This window comes from Tachypleus tridentatus, chromosome 13, assembly GCF_004210375.1.
Source record: "Tachypleus tridentatus isolate NWPU-2018 chromosome 13, ASM421037v1, whole genome shotgun sequence".
In the NCBI taxonomy this organism is placed as follows: Eukaryota; Metazoa; Arthropoda; class Merostomata; order Xiphosura; family Limulidae; genus Tachypleus; species Tachypleus tridentatus.
This window is the reverse complement of record NC_134837.1, coordinates 134,632,428-134,655,835: the sequence shown is the minus strand read 5'-3', so window position 1 is coordinate 134,655,835 and position 23,408 is coordinate 134,632,428. Positions and strand designations below refer to the sequence as shown.

The window sequence follows — 23,408 nt, the reverse complement described above, 5'->3', positions numbered from 1 at the left end:
AGGAAATAAGGGTTCTGTCCAGACCACAATTATAGGCTTAACGTTTATCCAAAGATATAATTACATTATTATACTTATAATTTGAAGATCCAAAACTTTTACCTTAGGCTTAAAGCAATTTCTTATTTTTGGGTCTTTGTATCAAATGCTAAGTATTTTGTGGCATTTATTTTTTAAAAACTGCCCAAACTCCTCAGTTCTTATTATCTGCAATTTTAACTGTGATGGTATTATAACCACCAAATTAATTTCTAATATTTCTAAATTTTCATAATTCCTATGAATTTAGAGTAATAAATCTGTTGGAATAATTATTTCTGATATATATAACAGTCAAAGAACATTCCTTTCAATTCTGTTTATTCATTCTACATTTTCTCTTATCCCATATGGCGTTTCATAAAATCAATTGAAGTTCTAATAAAATTACAGTGAAAAATTTGCACTTGCAGTGAAATAAGTTAAATTTCTAACACATTAGAAATAAGAATGAATTGAAAGACTTATTCCCATCAACAATTGATATTTATTCTGATAATTGGTATCTATTAAAATAAAGGGAGTAGAATTAAAAAAAATTTACCACCTGAAATATTATTAATACAGTTAAAATGGAAGAGATTGCCATTCTTCACACAAGTTTTATTTGTCCTTAATATAATATAATGATAATCAGCAAATTAAAACACATTAATGTAGGATGGTGCAACATGTTTCAGGTTAATGTAAATGGTACAAAGCATGATACTGGCTTACAGAGGATCAAGTTTTGGTGTCACAAGAGATTTAATTTTGGTTGGGATACCTAAATTTTGGACCATACTGTAGTATGGTGTCATGGACATGGATTTAAGCCTACATGATAAAAAACAATGAATAAATGAAACTGTACAGCTGCAAGATAGTTCATATATTTTATTTTTATAAATCATATATGTACAAACATTTTTAAACAATCCCAGACTTGCCTAACTGTGTGTATTACTACTTATAGATACAAGTAGTTAGAACAATATTATGCTTAACACTAAAAACATTTAAAAATATGCATGTATAAAAAATTTATAAAAATATGAACTGAAAGCTTTACAAAAAAAAACTCAAGTGTGAAAATGTCTCCTCATATTCATCACGGATTATCCATTTAAATAATCTCACAAACAACTATAATTACCACACAACATTTAACAGTGTAAAATTTTATTTTAAAAGATGCATTAAAAAATTTACAAAACTTCCATAAATAACACATCACTGCAAGCTTGAAAAACCTGTAAATATAAGTTTAGATAAGCGGATTTTGTCTTTACATTATAGTTGTATAAAGAATTCACTTTCATAGAAAGAGGTAAATTGCTTTAAAATATAAAAAACTAAAAAGTAGACAAATATTTTACACACTAGTTTAAAATACTCAGTTCTATGTTTCATGCATTCTTCAGGCTACTTTCATAAAGAAGTTACCTTAAACTTTGATAATACCAGACTTATATCCTAGTCTATGGTAACTCCATCCTAGTTGACTTTGTAGGATATGTCACCTTTATTTGGGTGCTTTCTTTTCAGTGTCCTGCATCAAATATTATGGCTTAATAGTTTCTTTTGGTGAACAAATGTGTAATTTATGTTTTATTTTGTTTTTGAATTTTGAGCAAAGCTACAGTGCTATTTCCACTAGCTGTCACTAATTTAGCAGTGTAAGACTATACGGAAGGCAGCTAGTTATCACCACCTACTACCAACTCTTGGGATACTTTTACCAACAAATAGTGGGATTAAATGTCACATTATAACACCCCCACAACTGAAAGGGTGAGCATGTTTGGTATGACAGGGATTTAAACCCACGACTCTCAGATTACCAGTCGAGCACCTTAATCACTTTATGTTTTATGTTTTAATTGTCATCTACAAGATATACAATATTTATGTGACTGAAGAAAACATTTAAAGTTAACAAAATTATTTCTTTACTAAAACAGTAGCAAAGCACTGGAAAATTTGCTATATATACATACATACAATACTTAATGTATGGTTGCTAGGAGACATTAAGTTACGACCACATACCACTGTGTAAAAGGGCTAAAGCACTTGAAGTGTTAGAACTTTTCCTAAATTATGACATTTTTAACACAAATTACTCACTAATAAAATTGTACAAGTTATGTAGTTTGACTACATATTGAACAATTTCAGGATTAAAAAAAATGCTTGTGAACAATAATAAACATTTTAAAATTACTATGTGGCTAAACCAATAACTGAATTTTTTTCTAGTGGTATTTCACATGTTTGATTTGTATTCTAATGAATTGCTCAGACCATGTTGCTAAAGACTTAGCCGAGTTTTTCCAGAAATAACAATACACTAAAATCTGGCTTCTGCCAAACAAAATTACCTCTAAAGTTACTAAATTCTCATATCATTACATTAAGAAGTTACAGAAAAATTATGACAATTAATTCACTTATATGAATAACATCAAAATTTCATGAATTCACACCAACTATCATTCCAACAAGTATTTTGAGCTACTTGCAATGCTTTTAATTTAGTTACAGCAAATAACCTCATTAGCATATAAATAGATTAACAGTTTATAGAGTTACATGTTTAAGTCAAATTCTGGATATCTTGAATATATTTAACTCTTTTTTGGCACTTGTAATTACATTTATACCTTAATTAGATAATAATACAATTTAATTTATTCAGTTAGAAAAAATGACAACAAAGTCAAAATAAAGATTCTAGTACCGTTTTTATTCGTTTATAAGACGATTCGCTTATAAGACGGGTCCCAACTTCACCTGAGAGATTGTCGATATTCTGTTTAGACTCGTTTATAAGACGAAGGAAGGAAAGCAGGTAACGAGAGAAAAGTGAAAAAAATGGAAATTAATAGAAACCTAATTTTGGGTTTCGTATACGATATTTCGATTTCAGATTAGAAGGAGAAAAATAAAAGAGATAGAAAAGTGAAAATAAATGAATAAATCCAAACTCAGTGTTCAAGCGTTTAATGGAATTTCATCAACTATTTTATTTACTGTATGATAAATATTCATATTTAAAACACATAACAAAGAACAATCTAACGCACAAAACTTATCACAACATATTTCAGTATCAAAGTACGTTTATGCTAACTTTTAAACCACATTTCTTCAAAGTATTAAAAGAGTTTACGCAAACTGCACTTTAATAGAACACAGCAAATCAGTATGCAAGTTATGAAATTCAAAAGCCTTCAAATTATTCGTTGTCGCTATCTCCAAACAGTTCATAAAACTGCTCCTCGGACAATCCATCATCGTAGAGGTCACATTCCTCCGTGTTCTCCTCCTGCTCTACGTCATCTCTGCCGCCGATAAACTCGCTGAAAAGTTCATCATCCTCACTGCCGTCAATGGAATTCGAAATTCCGCATTTGAGGAACGATCTGATAAACTGAGTGAACTAAATTTATTTTCTATGTCTGTAGACCTCGCCTATAAGACGGGCCCCCCAATTTGAGCCCGAAATCTCGAGGAAAAATCCCCGTCTTATAAGCAGGTAAACACGGTACTAATTATTATTTTTCAGCTGTTCACATCATTTTGGCAGTTTTTTTATATAGCTATAAAGTTAACAAATGACATAGATTATAGTACAATACAAAAATTGTACTTGGTAATTGTTAGTTATAAAGCAACATAATCTGGTCTTAAACAACAGTCACATTCTGATGAAGAAAAAAAGATTTAAGCTGTAACTTTTAAAATGTTATTCTACACTAGTATAAAGAGAATTTCATAAAATATTTTGTTTCATTGTCAACCCCACTTGATGAGTTCTGTTATTTAACAAAAGAATATTTGGCAATGACTTGAGGGAGACAAAAATCTGAAATGCTTTTTCCCTTATCTCTGATTTTGCACCATAATGGACAAATGAGGAATGTGTGAGGGATAAAACATTTGATGGTAACTTGTTTTTACAAGAAAAATCAGTATTAACCAGGTCAGTATTGCTAAAACTCAACAAGAGAAAGTATTATACTATGTTAAACATTAAAAATAGTTAGAATGAAACAGAAACATATATGTTAAAATCTATGAAACTATATTTTACCATCATTAACACAGCATCATCAAGTACCTTATACAACAGAACACTTTAATGCAGTTAATAGTGATAGCATGGTACCTAATCAAGTCACATTAATGGTGACAAAATACTGTTCCACTGTACATTTATCATTCCATTTTAAGTGTTTTTAATGTATTTGGGATACTTCCAGAAGTTTCATTTATTATACTTGTCATTCAACATTAGTATTAGGCCTGTTATATTTTTTACATACATTTTTTATTTAGTCTCTCATGGATTTTCAAGAAAAAGAAAAAACCCAGCATATAAGCATTTTTAAACCATACTATGCCCACCATTTTGCTCAATAACGAGCTTACTAGATTGGCTAGAAGCACGAAATACAGTAGTAATTGAAACTATTTATATAAGCCATTTGTCACAACAACAATTGATATGGTGTGTATGCCTTTTCTAACCTGAAAAAACATTATTATACTTAATTATACTTTTTGTAAGACACTAAGGTTACATCTGTTCTATTTCTAACACTACTTTCATTATTTAGTCCCTTATTTTCAAAGAAATATTTAGATAAATGCTAGCCTCATATATTTGAATAGGCTTTTTTTAGTTGTTCTGGTATAGAATTAGTAGGTTTTGGTAGCTGAACCACTGGGGGTTGGACTGACAGTGATGGAGATAGTCACCCTCCTAAAATTTAAAATAGGGCTTCATATAGCAGTTTCCATGGGACATTTCTAGACAGGCTGGATAAACCTGAATACTTTAGCACAGGACTTTCAGCTGAACTGGGAGAGTGTATGGGTGTCCTTTATGTATGGGTGAAGATCAAAGTTCATATACCACAGACTGTTACTAAATCAGCATATTGGAGAACAATGAATAGTCAATAACTCTGGCACCAAACACCACAATGAATGGCATTCTGTAAAAGTTTGTTGTCAATTTACAGATATATCTTGAATAGAAATACTTTTGTAACACATTTTGTGTGCATGCATAAAACAGGTGTACCCCTTACTGAAAGCTTGCTATATTTCATGTAGATACATTTAGTAAATGTGAAATTAGTCTTTTTCCTCACTACAGGGGCATTCCAGTGGTCAATATTTCTTCTTTAATCATTACAACAAATTTTTTATTATGAATATACCATTAAAAGTATCCAAATACTACTAATTACAGCATATTCTGTTAAACTTGTAGTAAGAGCAAATTACAATAAACACCCAAACTGGTATCACATTAAGCCTAGTTGTAAACTAACTTAATGTACAAACAAGGGGCCATTTGATTATTTCAAGGCTCTCCATGCACACCCATTCTTGAGAATAGTTAAAATTTAAACTAACTATTTATTGTTCAGAAAATAATTGACTCCCTCCTAAACTCCTGTAAAATGCTGGCCACCATACAGCTAGTTATTTTGTTTCATAAGTTAATCACCATGTTAAAAAAAATTAAACATTCCTAATGGAAGATTAAAATATGACTTCCAAATCTAAAATTTGTATTATTGTCCTATCATTTTCAGAGTATTGCACAAAGAAAAAAAAAGGAGACTTTTACCCTATTGACTTCCACAAATAATTTTCTAATCTGCAATAAGAGTACCAGAGAGACTTGGTTAACAAAGAGCATTTGTTCAACATTACATAGGTTAAACAAATATGAGGTATTGAAAAACATCTTTGGCATACACTTTCCTTATCTGGAGAGCTCTTAGAGGTTTTCAACCTGTTTACATCAAAAATTAGCATCTTATGTTCAACATACTTCTTTGGCTTAGTTTCCTTCTCTGGAGAGCTCTTGAAGATTTTCAAACTGTTTACTCCAAGGATTAGCATCTTGTGCTGAATACATTAGAATTCAGTAACAAAGTAGCTAATGTCAAGTACAGAATACAGAAATGATCCATATATCTTTGTTACTAGTTTACTATAAAAAATAATTGTTTAACAATTAAAGGGATATTTAAATCTGTTTAAGTGCTTAAGACTGTTAGATAACTTATCCATTGGTGGGACATAAAAGTCGAGAATAGGACTAAGTATACTTTAAATATTGGAGAGGCTTACTAGATGTTCCTTGTTTTCATTAACATTCTTGTTATTTTCAGTAGGTGAACAGGCAACCTTAAAAAATATTAAATAATTAAATCTCTGTTAGTCAGAACACACTAGAGGTTGCAAGCAGGTGAAATAAATTAACAAAGCTTTCAAATATGAGAAAATTCTACAATCTAACAACTCTACACATAAGCTACCAGACTGTTAAGTCTATGACCAGCATTCCCTATAAGCTATGCAGTTGCACAACAAACAGTCATGTGCCATGCACATCCTCAGTACTGGTGAGGAGGCTCAACAAGTTAATGGCCTTAATGACCCTGGCAGTTCATAGACCTAAAGCCCAAATAACCAACTGGTAGCATTGCGAAGCAACCTAATGATCTGATAGAGGTTTGCTGGATTAAAAAAATACCACACCATCCCCTTAAAAAAAATGGTAGTGCACATAACCTTGATACTGATGTACATGAAAAATCATTCTACACATGGATTTAAAAACATTAGAGGAAACACTGCTCAAAACTTATATTTCAGTTAACTGTTCACCATTCTGTACAAAACATCAAATTGAAAGTACTGTATTATTGTCCTAGCCAACCAAAGAACTGAATTAATGTCTGTAATATTTCAAAACTAGAAATATGTTACTCCTATGGCTTTATCTAACATTAGCAAACTTCTTCAAATTCAACTGAAACATATCCTAACAGTTGTCAATGAAAACTGATGATCACATATATAAAAATTTATAGTGAATAAACAATTATGCTCTATTCTGGCTGGCCTTACAAACCCTAGTATCTGATTAAAGATCCTTTCAACACTGAGTTGTACTACGATTGACATAACATACTTTCCTTTACTATCACTCATAGGTTCTTAATATTTCACTATCAGAAACAATGATGTCTTTATAAAACTTCCACATCTGTCATACTTTATTCCAAAATGACTCCCTTTGCTATAGTAAACTTGTATGTACAGAGAAACTATATAAATGCTGTACCTAATTCACAGTTACAAGACAAACTTTACATTGAATGTGATTGTTAGGTTTAAATTTTTCATATTTTGGTCACAGAGCTGAAAATCATTCTATTTCTAATAATCACAAAAGGAGAAACACATTTGTGTTTGCAAATGAAAAATATTCAAATAAATATATTCATGAGTTACATGTTATGTCTTTTGAATAAATATATCACTTATTTCAACTTTAACAATGACCTTTATGAAAAAAAAGAATGGCATGTTACAATACAGTATATTTTCCATATCTCTGTATTTATGCATTTAAAAAATGCCATAGAAAAACTTATGCCTCTTAATTTCTCATGAACTAATAACTAAGTTGAAAGTGTTTCTTCACCACAACTGGAGTTGTATTCATTACTATAACACATCAGGAGCTTTTAAATAAAAGTATAACTTGAATTGATTCTAATAAAACTTCATAGAAAAGTATGAAATTAATACAGTAGATTATGAACAATCTCAAGTGTGTTATATGGAGTATAATGCAAGATAAATGAAAATGAATATTCTTTATGCAAGAAGTTACAATATAAACATAAAAAAATCAGTCACCATTTGTTTTGCTTTAAGAATGTCCTTCCCAAATATCTTAATTTTATAACATTCTGTTAAGTGCACTGTCCTCTCCTATTGCTGGTGACAACTCACTCTATAAACCAATCACCTTGTTAGAAAACAAGAACCTATCCTATCTTTTACCAATCTTGAGCACTCTCATTTTATCAATACAAGGGCAAAATTTAATATATTTAGCAGCACACTAATATAATATCTTGTATTACGTATCTACCAAAGTTTATATCCACAACACACTGATACACTTCACTAATAACTGATAACAAACAAAATTAATTACCATTTTCATAATTTCTGGATAAGACCACACTTTATACAATATAACAAGTACATATTCGAAGTTGAGTTCTTGTTCTTTAATATGAAAAAAATTAATTTATGGCATTACAAAATAATGTGGAGTTAGCCGTGCCACTTGAGACTACAAATATGCACTACGAGTCGAGAGCTAAGAACACAATTACTATAAACTCACATAAGTTAAACATAAGCCTCAGTGCAGAGGAGTCGCCGACGGATCTTGAAATAAAAATTACGCCAAGAGTTAAAAGTTTTTCCTGACCATATCCAGAAACCTGAAGTAATACCAACTACCAAAGTCATTAAGTATTTAATCATAAAGACTGCAAAGTCAGGTTTAGGCCAATGATTTTGATGAACAGGGCAAGGGATGCTATAGTTCCGCAGCTTGCACATTTGGTGTTGCCAGGTTAGCATCCACGAGTCAAAATATGTTTGTTCGTAAAAGTAGCATGCCAAGATGATAAGAGCTGGGACAGTGTAAAGGACAGAGAAAATCCCTATGCGTATCATGAGTTTCTCTAACTTGTCTGTCCTGGTACCATCGTTCTTCATGACAGTGCGAATATGGCATAGAGATATAAAACCTGCTAACAGAAATACAGTACCTAAAACAAAGTACACAAAAAGTGGGCCAAGAACAAATCCACGTAGTGCATAAACATTCCATATGCCAATGTAACATACACCACTCAACACATCACCATCTACTTTGGCCATAGCAAGAACTGTTATAGTTTTAATGGCAGGCACAGTCCATGCAGCAACATGAAAATAATGAGAATTCTTCTCAATGGCCTCGTGTCCCCATTTCAGACCAGCTGCGAGGAACCACGTTAGGGTTAAAACTACCCACCAGATGGAGCTGGCCATGCTAAAGAAATAGAGCAACATAAACAAAATTGTACAACTTTCCTTTTTACTTCCTTGAGTAATTGTCTGCACCATTTCTACACCAGCCTTACCTCCTGGAGGATCAAAAGGTTCATTACATGACACTTTGTCTCCAAGAAAGAGTCCCACAACATAGGTCAGGGCCACAACAAAATAGCATGCTGACAGAAAAATTATGGGTCTTTCAGGGTAGCAAAATCTTTTTGAATCCACAGCAAAAGTTAGCACAGTGAATGATGTTGATAACATACACAACACGGCCCATGTTCCAATCCAGATACTGGCAAACTTGCGTTCTTCATTTTTGAAAAACATCTCATGGCATGGAAGTCCACAGTCTTTCTCAGTCGTTTTACCAATTCTTACTATATAATCCAATCCTTTTGGCACTTTAAAATGCATAGGACACACAAATCCTATGTCTCTCTTGGTTGTATTGGGGTTGATTAGGCCATTCACTCTGTTTAATGGTGGAGTACCTTCATGGCTCGATTTTCCTGTGTTATTTTGTGCAACACAGAGGCTCTTTCCACCTGCCTCAGGAAACTTGGTACAATCTAAACTCTCTGGCCATTTAAAACCAAATTTATTCATTAGGCTTTCACAACCATCTTTTGCAGACATACACAGAGATCGACAAGGTGGTAAAGGATAATTTAATATAGTGCACACAGGAGCATACACTGAACACAAAAAGAACTGTAGAACTGGACTACATTTCACTTTCACCAGAGGAAAAAACTGGTGTACTTCTAAGCCAGCATCTTCTTGCTTTTGATGATTTAGAATATTTGGCATCATTGTCATATTGTACTGAATATCTTTACACAAAGGTATAGTGATGGGTTCGCACAATCCATGCTGTGGTACAGGTTGTTTACTATGATGCGATTGACCATTAGTGGATAACCCTCTATATTGTAGACTTATCAGTATAATTAACATAAATGACGCTTCAACATACGCGAAATTTCGGTTTTGGGCCATTGCTTCCTTACCGAGTTTACCCTAATGTTATTAACACTAACATCACAATCTAACTTGCACTCACTCAGAGTCGTACGAACTGTAATACTATTACTACCGTTATTATTATTAATACTAGTGCTTTCGCCTTTAAACTTGATAGAAATTTCTTTTTGGCACTACAGTCAAATGCTGGCGTAGTATTGGTTGAACATATGATTATAGCCAACATCTCTAGTTACATATTCATCCTGGGCTATGAAAATTAAAAATATATCCAAATGGCATCATACACACTTACCACATCAAAAAATCCCTCGTCAACCGACAACGAAACTGCAATAACATACTTCATAAAACAATGTTCAAGTTCATTGGCTGATAATATATAGATGGCGCTGTAATACAAACTGGCAAACAAGCCTTACATTTGATTGGTCAATAAAAGTCGACCATAATTTTAAGAGAGAGTAAAACCATTGCAAATAGTTTACGTAACATGTCATAAAAGGAGAAATTTCTGTGAGTTTTTTTTTTTAATGCGAAATAAACGATTAAACTGTATATTTACATATTTTTTCTCTACAGGCTTTTATGCTTTGGACATAAATAGTAACTATAAGGGTGTATGTAGCACGAAATATGAAGTTCTAGAATATACATTTTATAGACAGTTTTATAGGTTGATATGGCCCGGCATGGCCAGGTTGGTTAAGGCATTCGACTCGTAATCTGAGGGGCGCGGGTTCGAATCCCCGTCTCACCAAACATGCTCGACATTATAACGTGGGGATGTTATAATGTGACCGTCAATCCCACTATTCGGTGGTAAAAGAGTAGCCCAAGAGTTGACGGTGGGTTGTGGTAACTAGCTGCCTTTCCTTTAGTCTTACACTGCTAAATTAGGGACGGCTAGCGCAGAGAGCCCTCGAGTAGCTTTGCGCGAAATTAAAAAAACAAACAAAATAGTTTGACGCCGATACAATTACATAAACTACAAAAAATACAAAATTCAATCTTAACTTCAGCCTATAAAGTACCATGTAGTACTTCATCCACATTCATGCACAAGTATGCAAACATAGAGACAATATCTGTAAGACTGTTGTATAATGCACTAAATTATTTTAATAAAAATTGGCATAAAATAATTTAATGTGTGATTTCGACAGACACTACGTACATGATGAACATAGTACCTCTCTCCTATCAATATATATTTAAGAAATAAAAATCAAGTTGGCCACCATGCACTGGACGCTTAAAACAAGTATTATTTTTTATGTTTTATTTTTTTATTTTTCCTATAAATATATATAGAAAAAGGGGAATATATATATATATATATATAAGAATAAAAGTGAAAAAAAAATAAATAAAAAAAGGCAAATCAAGACAATACATGGACATTGCCCTGAAAAGGGCCGGAGTACTATGGGATACTCTGGCCCAAAAGCACTACAACAACAACATAATAACATAATAGTAGCCGACATTAAAGCTAGGGATGGAAGAAGAGGTCTTGTGCTCCTGACCCTCCTGGATATTTAAAAATTCAACATACCCAAATACCCACAAAGAAAAAGCGAACGCCGATACGGGTTGGCTGAGAAAACGACTAAATGCTCAAGAACACCGAAATAAAATAACTAAAACATGGTGTATCAAGCTAGTCATTTGACAACTCCTTCTTTTATGCTATTTATAAACAGTATTTCCAGGTGGAAGAAAACCAATTTCGGTTAGATTTGAATTTCGCGCAAAGCTACACGAGGACTAGCTGTGCTAGCGGTCCCTAATTTGACAGTGTAAGGCTAGAGGGAAGGCAGCTAGTCATCACCACCCATTTCCAGCTCTTTGGCTACTCTTTTATCAACGAATAGTGGGATTGACCGTAATATTATAACGCCCCTACGGCTGAAAGGGCGAGCATGTTTGGTGTGACGGGGATTTGAACCTGCGACTCTCGTATTACGAGTCCAGTGCCTTAACCACCTGGCCATGGCGGGCCAGCAATTTCGGATTAGTCAGACAACTCAGAATAATGCGAAAAGCATTCCAGTGCTAAATAGGTCTGAGGTTACGACCCCCAAAGTCAGTTTAAAAAACTATATGTCCTGGTAATTTTACTGTGATTTGTTGGAAGTAGTAATCATTTGCAAGTACTTCTTTATCTTTCACAAAATAGGTTCTCACTGGCACTTATACTTACTGTAGTTGTAAGCAAGCATAGGTAATTCGTGATGACGAGAAACCCACTTGAAGTAAAAATGTATTTTCAAGACGGCTAGTATGGATATTAAAATTTTAACTTTATATTACTTAAAGTTTTAATACCCATACCAGTTGTCTTGAGAATACAAGCAAACACAAGCATGTACACTTACAGATTTCTCATGTAATTTATTATGCAGTGTTACACTAATGCATACAGACTATTATAAATGTGTCTATTTAATTAGAAACAATTTTTGAAGTGCAAGTTAAAGTTTAAGAAGCCCTACAGTTACTGTGATAAAGTGTTGGTTCGGCTGATGTCCGGTCTGCCGGACTTAATCCGGCGCACGTTTCCGAGCTTCATTCATTTTAGATTCAAACAAAATATATCCAGAGTTTTTCTTATTATAAAGGAATACACAGTTTATTGTCAAAAATATGAATGTTAATAATTTCTTTTATATACAGGTGTTTCTCTTTTTTTTTCCTTTAATTGCATTAATGTACTTTCTGACTTCTTACAACATTCAACGGTTGATCGACCCTACTTGATGAAATGTGGTACTGAAAATACTCGACAGATATCGCCACATGCTAATCCTACATTTGATTTTGAAAAGTATGTTTTTAATTGTTTTGTATAAAACCTATGTATATTTCCTATGTCCTGTTTTATCACAAACTGGAAACTCGCGACAATAAAATGTACTAAATGTTTGTCGAACGAAACGCTAGATTAAAATAATTAAAAGAAATACTCGTCATTCTTGATTAGTCTCGATGAAACTTCATATTAGTTGACCAACTTCATAAATGAAAAAAATCGTTATAGCATTCTAATCCAAATCTAATCAGAATTTTCTGATCAGAACTCTCAAGATATAGCCCTTGGTTTTTCACGAATATTCCAGCTAGCTTGAATTTTTACTGTACTTCAGAAAAAAGAAAGATGAATAATGACCTGCATGCAAAAACTGGAACTTTAAATCAAAATGTCTAAAATGTCATCATAACTTCTCTCCTGATTTATTCCACCTTTACTTTTGTTCTTTTTACGACCAATATCTTTTTAATCTTTTAACTTTGGAAGTAATTTAGTTTGTTCGTTATTTGTTATTAAAGTGTAATTGTTTCAGTCTTAAGTTTTTACAAATACACGTGGGGTTTTTCATTAAAATACAAATGTTGTTGCTTCTTTCAAAAAGTACTTTGCATCAAACTTCCTGTTTTATGTCTTTCAAAATGGAACTCTTTTAACCAAAACATCAAGATTTAATTTGCAATTTGTCGTAAAAATTCCTGTTAGCTTTTGTTATTTATTTTACTAAAGAAAAAGCGAAATAATTGAAGGGGTTCAAAAATTAAAATTTGCTATTCAAATTTCTACCTCTAGAACAGTGGTTCCCAACTTTTTTTATGCCCCGCATCCCTAAAAAATTTTAATATATGTTTTCGCACCCCTCACAGTAATTATTTATTTAAGAATAAAGGTGAAGGTGGCTAAAACAAATGTTATCTCGCACCTCCTGGAACGCGAGCACCCCTGGTTGGGAACCACTGCACTAGAAGGTCATTGAGGTTTTATTTAAAGTTTATTCTGTCTTTTAAACTTTTTTAAAGAGATTTATTTTGACCTTTCGAAGCGATATATTATTTTTCAATAAGTTTTATCGTTTTAGTTTTGAATTTTTTTAAAGAAATAAACACAATCGACGATTGGAAAGGGAATTTCCTTTTAAAATACTCCCTTTTATTGCGTGTTTTTTCGAAAGCTATTATACACTAAATATTATATTGTATCATCTTTCGAAAAATAGATTTTCTATGCATTGTATTACCAGTTTCGCAACTTTTTTTATTAACACCAAAAGGGCCCGGCATGGTAAAGCGTGTTAAGGCGTGCGACTCGTAATCTGAGGGTCGCGGGTTCGCATCCCGGTCGCACCAAACATGCTCGCCCTTTCAGCCGTGGGGGCGTTATAATGTTACGGTCAATCCCACTATTCGTTGGTAAAAGAGTAGCCCAAGAGTTGGCGGTGGGTGGTGATGACTAGCTGCCTTCCCTCTAGTCTTACACTGCTAAATTAGGGACGGCTAGCACAGATAGCCCTCGAGTAGCTTTGTGCGAAATTCAAAAAACAAACAAATTAACACCAAAACTTCCGTGTCATACTCTGGAGTTAATCACTATTATTTTAACGACTGTCCGTATGATTTTGCCAAAATTAAAAATAATAAATGAATGACGTAGTGATTATTCAAACTTTTGTTGTTGTTAAAAGTTCACAAAACATTGAAATAACTCATAGATGTGACATCGAACTGTGCCAAGACGACAGACCCGTGCACTTATTTTTGGAGTGGAGGATGACGACGACTTAATTGTCTAGGTACGTCATCAATAGTTAGAAAGTTTGTTTGTTTTTGTTAATTTCGCACAAAGCGACAAGAGGACTGTCTGCACTAGCCTTCGTAATTTAGCAGTGTAAGACAAGAGGGAAGGCAGCTACTCACCACCACCCACTGCCACCTCTTGGGCTAATATTTTACCCACGAATAGTGGGATTGAGAGTTACATTATAACGCCCCCACGGCGGAAAGAGTAAGCATGTTTGGTGCGACGGGGATTCGAACTCGCGACTCTCAGATTACGATTCGAGCGCCTTAACTTGGTTATGCAGGGCCGCTAGTTAGAAAGAACAGGCTGTCAGTATTGCAGGACATTGTTACATATTATTTAAGCAATTCATTCACTAGTATAGAAAGTATGTAACACTATTATATCGTGTTAAGATGAAACATGAGTTTTCTATCTTAAATAGAGGATCGTTAGAAACTAATATTCATTATGTGCAATTCGAAAATAACAAACTAAGCCTGAAATTTATTTATAAACTACGAAATTTTGTAAATAATCTTTCCTTGTGTATTTTAAAGTTTTGTTAACGAATCTTACAACATGTGTGGCACTTATGTCCGATATTTTACTGACATTAACATAAGAGGGTATATTAGTCTGTGAGTTTCATGTAAGAAATTCACAAAACTTTAGTGATTATTTTATATTTTATGAAAGATAATTCACGTTACGATCTCAGTTTCAAAATCCAAGTGAGGAAGTGTTTCTGTTTGAAACTAGTCGAATAATATTGACTTTATAAATAAAGGTTCTTTTACGATTACGATTGCCCACTGCTTTTCGGTATCGTGGTGATATTTTTCGATGAGACTAATAATATAATAAAATACGTATATACAGCAGTTACTAGACACAGGAGCAACCTTATCTTAAATTGTTGTTTGTCAGTGCCCACGTGATGACAGAACACAGTCGTGCTGAAGCTCGAGTGATAAAAAGAACTCTGAATTTTATTTTTATTTAGTGGATTTCAAAGTGTTATATGTTTTAATTGTACGATATGATTTAAACTTAAAGTGAATGTCTGTAAAAATTGGTAAGTTTTGCTATTTTAATATGTGTGAAAAATTACATATTTAACAAGAGTACTCAATCATTTGTGAACAAAACTTCAAGACATACTAATATGCTATTTAAGAAAACTCCTTAGTTTATAAAATACTAACATATACCTCAGTGTAGTAATACTTGCCATATATACTTGTTCAATTAAATTATCAGTTACCATAAATGAAATATGAGGGGAAAATAATTAAAGTTTATTTACTTTAAAAATTACACAAAATATTTAACAACCAAACTGCCTGTTCTCAGTCTGGCTGACTTTCACATACCACTACTTTATAGCTTAAAACTAATGTGTTATCTTCAGTTGATGTAAGTAAAGTAACACACATACATTTACCAATATACTGGCGCTACCGTTATACTTAGGCTGGTTAAATACGATAATAGAATGAATAATCATACAGAAAATTTACTCAGCAGAGTTTATTCAGCCACACAACAAAATAATACGAATAAGTGATCTCTATTAGAACAGAAATAATTCAGAGCAGAGCTTAGGATAATAACTGAGATCGAACTTACTGTCATCCTTTGCATAGACTTACTTCTAGGGAAATCGAAGTATCACCCAACAATCCAAAATATTGGTCACCAACAATGGTGGAAGTACTTCCAAGGATAGAACGTGATCTAGAATATTGGGTGTAGTGTGATTTACCACTATTATATTTAATTATGAATAAATGTATGACAGAAATATTCTCAAGATAGAATAATTGTTCTGGTTTAGTTTCCTGAATAGTAATAATAATAATAATAACAATAATAATAATAATATACTCTAGGGAGTACTGAATTGTATTCAAAATTAATGCTCTTTAGAAATTAAACAGTAACTGTACGAGTATGAAGACCTAATATTTAAAAATACTCATAGATATATTTTCTTTCTATTCTCTTTCAGGTTTATTAAAAAGTTTCACCGATCTCAACGGTAAAATGCTTTTACCACAAAGTCCCAAGCCATTAGAAGACTTATGTAGTCGACACTTCCCAAAACCTGTACTGTTTTTTTGTAGGTAAAGAAGTCCTTTCGTACCTAGTAGTGGTTTTACATAATAGCAATGATAGATTAGCATGTAGGTAAATACAAATAAACGTAATCGGTGTATATTTTCAGGAGTCTCTTGAACCACTAAATCGCTGGCGAATATAGTAATACTAAAGTATACTTCATTCATCAATGTAGTGTAGTTATTTCCCGTTTTTCTTCAGATCTATATTGAAGGTTTTGATTGTGAGACGAAGTACTAAAAATACACTTTCACACTTGTAGCTGAAGACTTTAAGCTTAGAGGTTTATAACATTAAAACCGATGGTTAATATCAGTTGTAGGCACTGCTGTGTTTGTTTTGTTCGAATTTCGCGCAAAGCTATATAAGGGCTAACTGTCCTACCCGTCACTAATTCATAAGTGAAAGACTCCAGTGAAGGAAGCTAGTCATCCTCACCCACGGGTATCTCTTGGGCTACTTCTTTTACCAAAGTTTATTGCGATTGACTGTAACATTATAATGTTCCCACTTCTGAAAAAAGGAGCACGTTTGGTAGTACGAGGATTCGAACCCCCAATCCTCAGAATGCGAGTCAAGTTCACTGAACATCTGGCCTTTCCAGATCAGCACACGTAACTCATTATGTCGCTTTGCGCTTACAAAAAAAACAAAAAAACTTTTAGTCATATTTCTTTAATACAAACAGTCAGAGAACCATGCACTACTTTCAAGAGAAACTTATTACTCTTCCCTTTTGCCCCTTACGTAACCTTGAATCAAGGACTGTTGTATTTACTAATTCTTTGTTTAGCCAAATTCATACCAGCTACGTGTAAAACTTACCACTAATTAACCACTGAAATATCATCGTAAGTAATAGTATTGTCTACATGTTAATAGACTTTTCAAATATTAAAATTGCGTATAATGTTTTAAACAGGGGATGATCGACTAAATGAACAACCAGGTCTAACGGCCATCCATACGGTGTTGTTAAGACAACATAACATGATAGCAAAATCGTTGATGGTTCCAAACCCTTGCTGGGATGATGAAAAACTGTATCAGGAATCCAGGTAGAGATATTATAATATTATTGCCAGACGAACGAAACATTATTTTTAAGTGAAGTTTCAAGTATATATTACCTGTATGATATTATAAAACTATAAAAAAACACATTCAAAGTTTACTTGCTAGTTACTATCAGTTTTATAAGTTATTATCTTATTTTAATCAGAAAGAGAACTAGATAACCACGATAAATAAGTGAACTTTATATTCTGTTTAATGTACATAAAACAATGTAACACATATGATGTTTGTGTAATTTTTATAGATATTAAACAAAGAAGAATAAGAAAGCTACATCATTATGTATTTCTTATATTCTTGATATATTAAGATGTTGATACTGTTGGTATGGTGTGCATTTAAAACATACAATAGATAGTATAACATGAAAGTTTGAATGTGTATTTTATACAGTTATACGATATTAAAATATCAATATTGTTTTTTATATTACCTAATCCAGGAGATTCGTGATCGCCCAGATTCAAATGATTACATACAACGAGTTTCTTAGGGTTGTCTTAGGTGATTATTATGACTGGAATCTGGAACCTCTACAATTTGGCTTTACTAATTACGACCCGTACATCAACCCATCCATTTTGAACGAGTTTTCTGCATCAGCATTTCGATTCGGTCATACGTTAGTTCAAAACCTGTTCAACGAAATAAATTCTGCTGGAACCACTACGAGTTTTCAGCTACGGAAAGTTTCTTTAAACCATTTGCAATGTACGATGGACAACTGGATCGAGTTCTTAGAGGACTAGCTGCCCAGCCTGCACAAGAATTTGACAACTTTATTGTTGAAGACGTAACTAATCACCTATTTCAGAAGCCTGGGGAAGATTTTGGTTTGGACCTTGCGTCCTTTAACATCCAAAGAGGAAGGGATCATGGAATTCGGGGCTACGTTGACTATATCCAAGAGTTCTTTAACCTACCGATTGCAACTTTTCAGATTTGGATATTTTAATGCCTTCAACGGTTTGGACGGCGTTTGAGAATATTTATAAGTAAGCCCTAGTTTTTAATACAAACATGTAGGAGGACGTTCTGTATTTCGGTAATTATTGTGTTAATTGGTAATCAGTTTTTGGTGATGTTAACATTATACATGTTATAGTTATAAGTTTATTTTAAATAAAATACAAGTCTTATTTTTCCTTTTAGTAGTGTTATTATTCATCAAGGTTTTATAAAGTTGTTCAAAAACGAATATTATGGACAATACCAGTGTGTTACACTTGTTTTCCCCAATATTACTATTTTATTAACGTATTTCTTTACATATTGTGTACGTTTAGGGTTTCAGTATCTATATGTAAGTTTTTGTTTAATCATTATCTCGCATATTGTGTACAAAAACTTAGTAAACACCATATAGTTTACAAAATACACAAAGTTTCTAGGATATAAAACTCTAATATCTTTCTATATTAATCTTATACCGGTACATTTAATCTGTAAAATATGTTTTACTTCCTGATCAAGTATAATTTAAAAACATTTTCTGTACCAATCAAACCTATACATTATTTTTAGGTCAGTAAAAGACATCGATCATTTCTCGGGTGGAGTTGCAGAAAACCCAGTAACTAATGGAGTTGCCGGACCAAATTTTGCCACTAATATTCGTTATCAGTTTCTAAACCTGAAATATGGAGACAAATATTATTTTGAGCACTGGAACCAACCTGGTTCTTTCACACGGGGTAAGCCTACATAGTTGTTCTATTTCGAAAAGCTGTACAGAATTTATATGCAATATGAATTCGCGAAAACTTTCTATTCTAAATACATAGAGGGAATCTAATAAATGTTAATGTCTAGTTTTAGTGGCTTCGTAGTTTTTGAAAGTCGTTATTTTATGTAATATATAACAATAGTGTAAAATCGATGAGAGCCAACGTTTCCCTGCCTAGGCTTATGTTACCAGGTCAATGTCGAAAAGATTTTTTGAAACTCCGTTGAGGAATTTCCCGATGAGCATAACTTTCTTCACACGCGATCAAAGTCATACGAATAATTACCATAATCATAATAAAGCATAAAATAGTTTTTAATGTTCCAAATAGCAGGATAATACTCTTACGATCGTAAAATAAAGTACGATAAAGTTGGTATTTTAGGTAACTCGGGGTAACAACAGCGAAAAAAGTGACAACAACTGCTGTTTGTATCACATAACAACAATAAAGAAATCGATTATTAAAAAATATTAACCATGTTTTGATCGAGTGCTGCTCATTGGATGTCGGAATGTAAACCATAGATTGTGTTGTACGAAACAAAACTCTTTATCAGGGTTTAGGTCTAATACCTGGGGGTTTTAGATGCAGCAAAACCTCTCCGTCCACTTTGTTGTTCGTGTCTTGTTGCCGTCGAAAACCAAACATAGCATTCAATACTTAGAGGTCCTGGGTGCATTATAATAACGACAATTAAATCATACTATTATAATAATAACTGTTGAATCACATTATTATAATAATAACAGTGGAATCATACTCTGACAATAATATGTCAAGCTTTGTTGTAGGTGAGCTGACTGGTTGACTTCCTTCTAAGTTGTAGTCTGTGTGTGTGTTTTTTCTTTTAGCAAAGCCACAACGGGGTATCTGCTGAGCCCACCGAGGGGAATGGAACCCCTGATTTTAGCGTTGTAAATCCGTAGACTTACCGCTGTACTAGCGGGGTGGTAAGTTGTAGTCTAACATTTGAAAATTAGGGACATCTAGTGCAAATAATCCTCGAATTAGTTTGAAGAAAATTTAAAACAAACAGGTTATGCTCTCAGTGCAACAAATAAGAAAATACCTTCGTAAAAGTTTTGTGATACCCAAATATATTAGGTCTATGAAAATTATTTTTTAGTGTACCCGCTTATAAACCTCGTATCTCATTACAGATTAACTTCTTTTTCTCTCCAAATGATAGTGCCAAATTGGTCTGCTCAGAATCGAATATTTCGCTCGCATTTTAATTTTTAAAGATAAAGTCTAATAATATTCAAGTAAACGAGTATCGTCTGAAGGTTAATATTTCTTTATACACTAATGATATAAAATAATAATAATGATAAGACAAATAACCTTTTCACAAACGTCTTTCAAACATTTACAGAACCCAATAATGAATTACATTACACGCAAGAAACACAAGAGAAAATATGAATAAACAATGTAAATTAATCCACCGATCTACAACTTTAAAATACCTGGTAAGCCTAATGAATTCACTATGCTTCAGACCTCCACTTAAACGAAATATCACAATTACTTCATTACTAGAAACAGATTTGTCATAAAGTGTCTCTGTTATTTTTGTTTCACCAGTACTATTGTACTATTTCTTTTATCGGTTAACTAACTGTTTTGAGCGTTTTACTTAACCCTAATGGTTATGAAGAGATACAGGTGATTGATTCACCTTGGAAAGTGTAAAGGGCGAAGAAGATCATCATAACAATTGGAAACCTATTTCAAATAACTTTTAAATCTAGTTAACTAAATGAAATAAATACCAGTTTAATTATTTTTCTAGTGTTGCGTATTGGTTTGTAAAAATGATACAGTCATTAATATAACGGTAATTTTACGAAACCAAATCAATTTCATCGAAGTGTTTGTTATTTCTTTAGAATAAATAAACATGTTTGTATTTTAAACAGATCAGTTGAAGGAGATCCGAAAAACTACCTTGTCTAAAATTTTGTGTGACAACAGTGACGGGATACAGGAATTACAATACAATGTGTTTCTTCCAGCTTCTTTTAAGTAAGAAAAAAACTATATCTTTTATATATTTATAAACTATGTAAATAAGATGTTAACGGTTAAAATGATTATATTCCTTCACAAATAAATTTGAGAAACGTCTCAATACGTCAAATTTAAAACCGTAAAAATTAATTTATCTGTTCATTTCCTCCCGTCCAGATTACTACAGGTTAGATTTCTTAGCGCCTACAGGTCATTAGCGTAATTTATTACACTCTCATCGCCATTAGCCTAATAACTTTATTATACCCACATGGTGATGAGCCTAATTCATTTATTGTATCGACATGGTAATTACCGTAATTTCTTTATTACACTTGCTTAGTTTCTATGTTACATCTATGTAATTAGCCTAATTCTATATTACAAAAAAATAATCACTAGCCAAACTTCTTTGTTACACATACACGGTCATTAGCCTAATTTTTTATTACATTTACATGGTCCTTAGCCAAATATCTATGTTACAATGGTTTCTTACAATTTAATTAAAAATAAAATACGTTTACAATTTGAAACACGTAAGATTCTCTTGAAGTTAATTTAGGAAAATAAGAACTTAAGCCTAATGTAGTCGCTATCGTATCTCATTGTTAATGTATCACTTTTGTTTATTTGTTTCGTAATTATCATTTCTAACTAACCCAATTTTTAAAATAAAAACAAATTTTGTACTTGTTTTAGCAATCCAGTTTACCTCTACGCGGACAGACTAGAAATAAGCGTAAACCCTTGGTTTGATCGTTGTGAGTACATTTGAATTATCTAAGATTTAAATGTGTTGTAGAAGCTAAGAAATACATGAAGGTCTTAAACACCAGATGGACTTAGTGTCCTATGAAAATAAGTCATCTTTGTCGATCCGTAACTTAAAAACTGATTCCACTCTTGTACTTGATTTTGTAGATTTTGAATCAGGTGATATACAATAAATATGTATTAAACCAATTACAAAGAAACACCACGTTAATATTTTTTAGTCATGTCAAGAATAAACAAGTTAAAAACAATAAATAAATTTAGTTTTTCTATCCCTTTTCTTACACATAGTAGTGAAAGCAAAAAAAAATTACCCTCGATTGAGAGATATATTAATATTGTAAAACAAAGTGTGTTTATTTTGACTTACTGGTTTTATTTATTTTTATATTTAGCATGTAGAAAGTGATGAAAGAAAATCGTTTCTGAAAATACATGACTACCGGCATTGAACTTTTGAGATTTTGCCTTAACACAACTTTTGCACCGAAGTGATGAACTATATGCTTGATATTATTTTGATATATATTTCGCATTCAGTAACTATTAACTTTTATTTAATGGTGTTTTTCAAAGAATACTTTGAATTTTGAATAAATTATTCTTGCAGCTTTTATTATAGTGTCATTTGTTTATGTTGTAATATGAAACATCGCTTCTCAAAATCATAGTTTTGATCAATGAAAGTGGTTCAATATTTTAAACGTAATACAAGGGTTTGACGTAATCACAGTTAATCAAGTAATTCAATTACACTATGATACACCTTCAAGTTTTGTAAACAATCTATTGATGTGACATTTTACCAAGGATTGTCAGTAACAAGGAGAAATGGACAGGAAGGGTAGAGTCTAAGTTGTGGATATTAAATGATATTATATTCTATAAGAATCTAATGGAGAATTATTCAAGGAAGAGGAGATGAATTGTGACGTCACAGAATGATAAAACTTGATTTGTATTAGATTAATCAAAAGGGTGATAGTTATTTATAAGTCTAACATAGGTTATTTGAAGGAATTTATTTCATCATATTGACACTATTGGATAATAATATATTTTAGTTATAAATTGATTTGTTTTTTTGTTATGATATACATGTACACAGATCATAAGTCTTTTTTAATTTAGGTTGTAGCAGATTTTTCTTT

The 23,408-nt window shown here is 32.4% G+C and overlaps 1 protein-coding gene and 1 pseudogene across 2 annotated transcripts; one reads left to right on the top strand and one right to left on the bottom strand.

The window, feature by feature from the left end:
- Window positions 1–899: 899 nt before the first annotated feature.
- Window positions 900–10,293, bottom strand: LOC143236061 (frizzled-1-like). Its single transcript, XM_076474317.1, has one exon. The coding sequence runs from the start codon at window positions 9,961–9,963 to the stop codon at window positions 8,263–8,265; it is 1,701 nt and encodes a 566-aa protein (XP_076330432.1). The 5' UTR covers window positions 9,964–10,293; the 3' UTR covers window positions 900–8,262.
- Window positions 10,294–15,598: 5,305 nt separating this feature from the next.
- LOC143236300 (chorion peroxidase-like) lies at window positions 15,599–22,871 on the top strand (annotated as a pseudogene). Its single transcript, XR_013019521.1, has 8 exons — window positions 15,599–15,614; window positions 16,551–16,665; window positions 17,583–17,718; window positions 18,180–18,682; window positions 19,262–19,431; window positions 21,390–21,495; window positions 22,183–22,244; window positions 22,653–22,871. The product of XR_013019521.1 is annotated as a chorion peroxidase-like (transcript).
- The last annotated feature ends 537 nt before the right edge of the window (window positions 22,872–23,408 follow it).

Excerpts from the sequence above, each read along its gene's own strand:
- LOC143236061 (XM_076474317.1), bottom strand. The coding sequence starts at position 9,963 with ATGGCCCAAAACCGAAATTTCGCGTATGTTGAAGCGTCATTTATGTTA.